Source organism: Thermobia domestica, chromosome 5 (assembly GCF_964235325.1).
Source record: "Thermobia domestica chromosome 5, izTheDome1.hap1.1, whole genome shotgun sequence".
NCBI lineage: Eukaryota > Metazoa > Arthropoda > Insecta > Zygentoma > Lepismatidae > Thermobia > Thermobia domestica.
In genome coordinates this window covers 218,774,868-218,777,062 of record NC_137458.1, presented here as the reverse complement: position 1 = coordinate 218,777,062, position 2,195 = coordinate 218,774,868, and the positions used below count along the sequence as shown (strand labels likewise).

The window sequence follows — 2,195 nt, the reverse complement described above, 5'->3', positions numbered from 1 at the left end:
TTAACGGAGGTTCCACTGTATTACAACTTTTCCAGTAAGTGTGTGATAAATACTGTGTTACTTTCATAAATATATATTTATTTATTTAAATATATGTACGTACAAACAGAACATTTACTGGAGTGAAACGGTAACAAGAACTCTGAACTATTTATGTTTACTACTACTACCATGCAAAACAACTTTGGGAATTTACATTTACTACCGACAATAGCGACGCCGTGCAGCATCAATGCATAGATTTTGATTTCAGTGACATTGTTTAAGTGAATTAGTACAAGGGGAAATGATCTGACTAAGAATGTAGCTATTGTGTATTAATAAATTAATTTAAAGTACTTTATTATTATTATTATTATTATTATTATTATTATTATTATTATTATTATTATTATTATTATTATTATTATTATTATTATATTAAACATGAGCAGTTTTGTTGGTTACAGGAAAAGCTAGTATAAAAGTCTTAAGTTAGGAAGAACTATACTGTAGACTCAACTGTCGTTTTTCGGATTACTGAGTCTTGGAATACATAATTCTTCATTATACCTAACATAAAAAACATCAATAATATTAAAAATTAAAAGACAAGACACGTAGGAAGGAATACTAAAGAAGTAGAATTTGTTTCCCATCGTATTTTGTATTACTCGAGAGCAGTATTGTCACTTTAGTAATTTCATTGCTAAATGTAGCCATTTTCTTAAGCAAAGTGTTTATTAAATACTATTCAACTATTAGCTATAGTTTCGATTAACTCTGCTTTCATAATTGACGATTTCTGCCCAATCGTCCTTACTGGCCTTAAATATTTGTTTCGATCAATATTTTCTTAAGAAAATTAATAGAAACAATATAAAATATGGTTTCTCACTTTACTAATTAATTTTCTTTGATGTAGTACTTTCTTATTTTGTTTCACCATCTCGCTTGTAGCACTTCATTATTTTGTTTCACCATCTCGCTTATGTGCTATAGTCTGATATATTTGGACAATACATAAGTCAGTAAAATTATGAAACTTCATTTTCATTCATTGTTTAATTCATTGTACGTCGATTTGGTATCACACGTACTTGTAACAAACAGATTTGACATCTTAGCCCCAGACTCTGGATGAAATGGCTAAGCAAACCTTTAAAAATACACCTTCACTTCGTGTAGAGAGCCTTCTATATCTAACTAATTCTTGTAAATTGAAGATTACACTATCTCTGCTGACCTATCTTCATAGTATTCTATGTAGAGAAGGTTAGGAATAAATCATCAGTGTAATGATTAACATACTAGGATAGATTGATAAGTTCTCAGCCTATCCAGGTTCAAACAAACCAAGATATAAAATTTATATACGTTTATGAGGCTTATAATTTGTGAAGCTACTGTGCAAAATTTGGTTTAACTAAACCAATTTTAAATTTGCTTTTTTTAGGTCAAAAGTGAGGATGTCAGCCCACGTCCCAGAAATTAGTAAATTTGAACACCGTGCGTTCATCAAGTACCTCTTCCTAAAGAGACTCTCGCCGAAGGTGATCCACAACGATCTTGTCACGACATTGGGGGACAAGGCACCATCGTATGTCACTGTTAAGAAATGGGCAGCGAACTTCAAATGTGGGCAGTTTGGTCTGAACGATGATCCAAGGTGTGGCAGACCAATTTCAATGACCTCTCCCGAGATAATTGACGCCATTCACCGGATGATTCTCGACAATCGCCGAATCCCGCTTAAACAGATAGAGGACACATCGGGCATTAATCATGAATGGGTGTGGAAAGTTATCCATGAAGAGTTGGAGAATAAGGAAGGTCGCAGCAAACTGGATTCCGAAACTTTTGAACGCAGATCAGAAGCGTGAACGGGTGGAGGCAAGTAAGGCAGTTCTGTCCCAATTTCAAGCGGATAAAGCCAATTTTTCGCAACGGCTGGTAACAGTGGACGAAACCTGGTTATATTTCTACAATCCCACGACGAAACAGCAATCGGCGGAATGGCGCCACAGCGGTTCTCCACGTCCGAAGAAGACTAGGACACAGTGCTCCTCTGCTAAGGTCCTTGCTACGGTCTTCTGGGATTGTGAAGGAATTCTATTGCTGGATTATCTGAAATCGGGTGAAACCAGCAATGCAACTTATTATACATCTCTTCAGGACAAACTAAAAGCAGCACTAAAAGAGAAGAGACGTGGAAA

The 2,195-nt window shown here is 35.0% G+C and overlaps 1 protein-coding gene across 1 annotated transcript; it reads left to right on the top strand.

The window, feature by feature from the left end:
* The first annotated feature begins 1,448 nt into the window (after positions 1-1,448).
* Positions 1,449-1,862, top strand: LOC145685393 (protein GVQW3-like). Its single transcript, XM_081757788.1, has one exon. The coding sequence runs from the start codon at positions 1,449-1,451 to the stop codon at positions 1,860-1,862; it is 414 nt and encodes a 137-aa protein (XP_081613914.1).
* The last annotated feature ends 333 nt before the right edge of the window (positions 1,863-2,195 follow it).

Excerpts from the sequence above, each read along its gene's own strand:
- LOC145685393 (XM_081757788.1), top strand. The coding sequence starts at position 1,449 with ATGTCAGCCCACGTCCCAGAAATTAGTAAATTTGAACACCGTGCGTTC.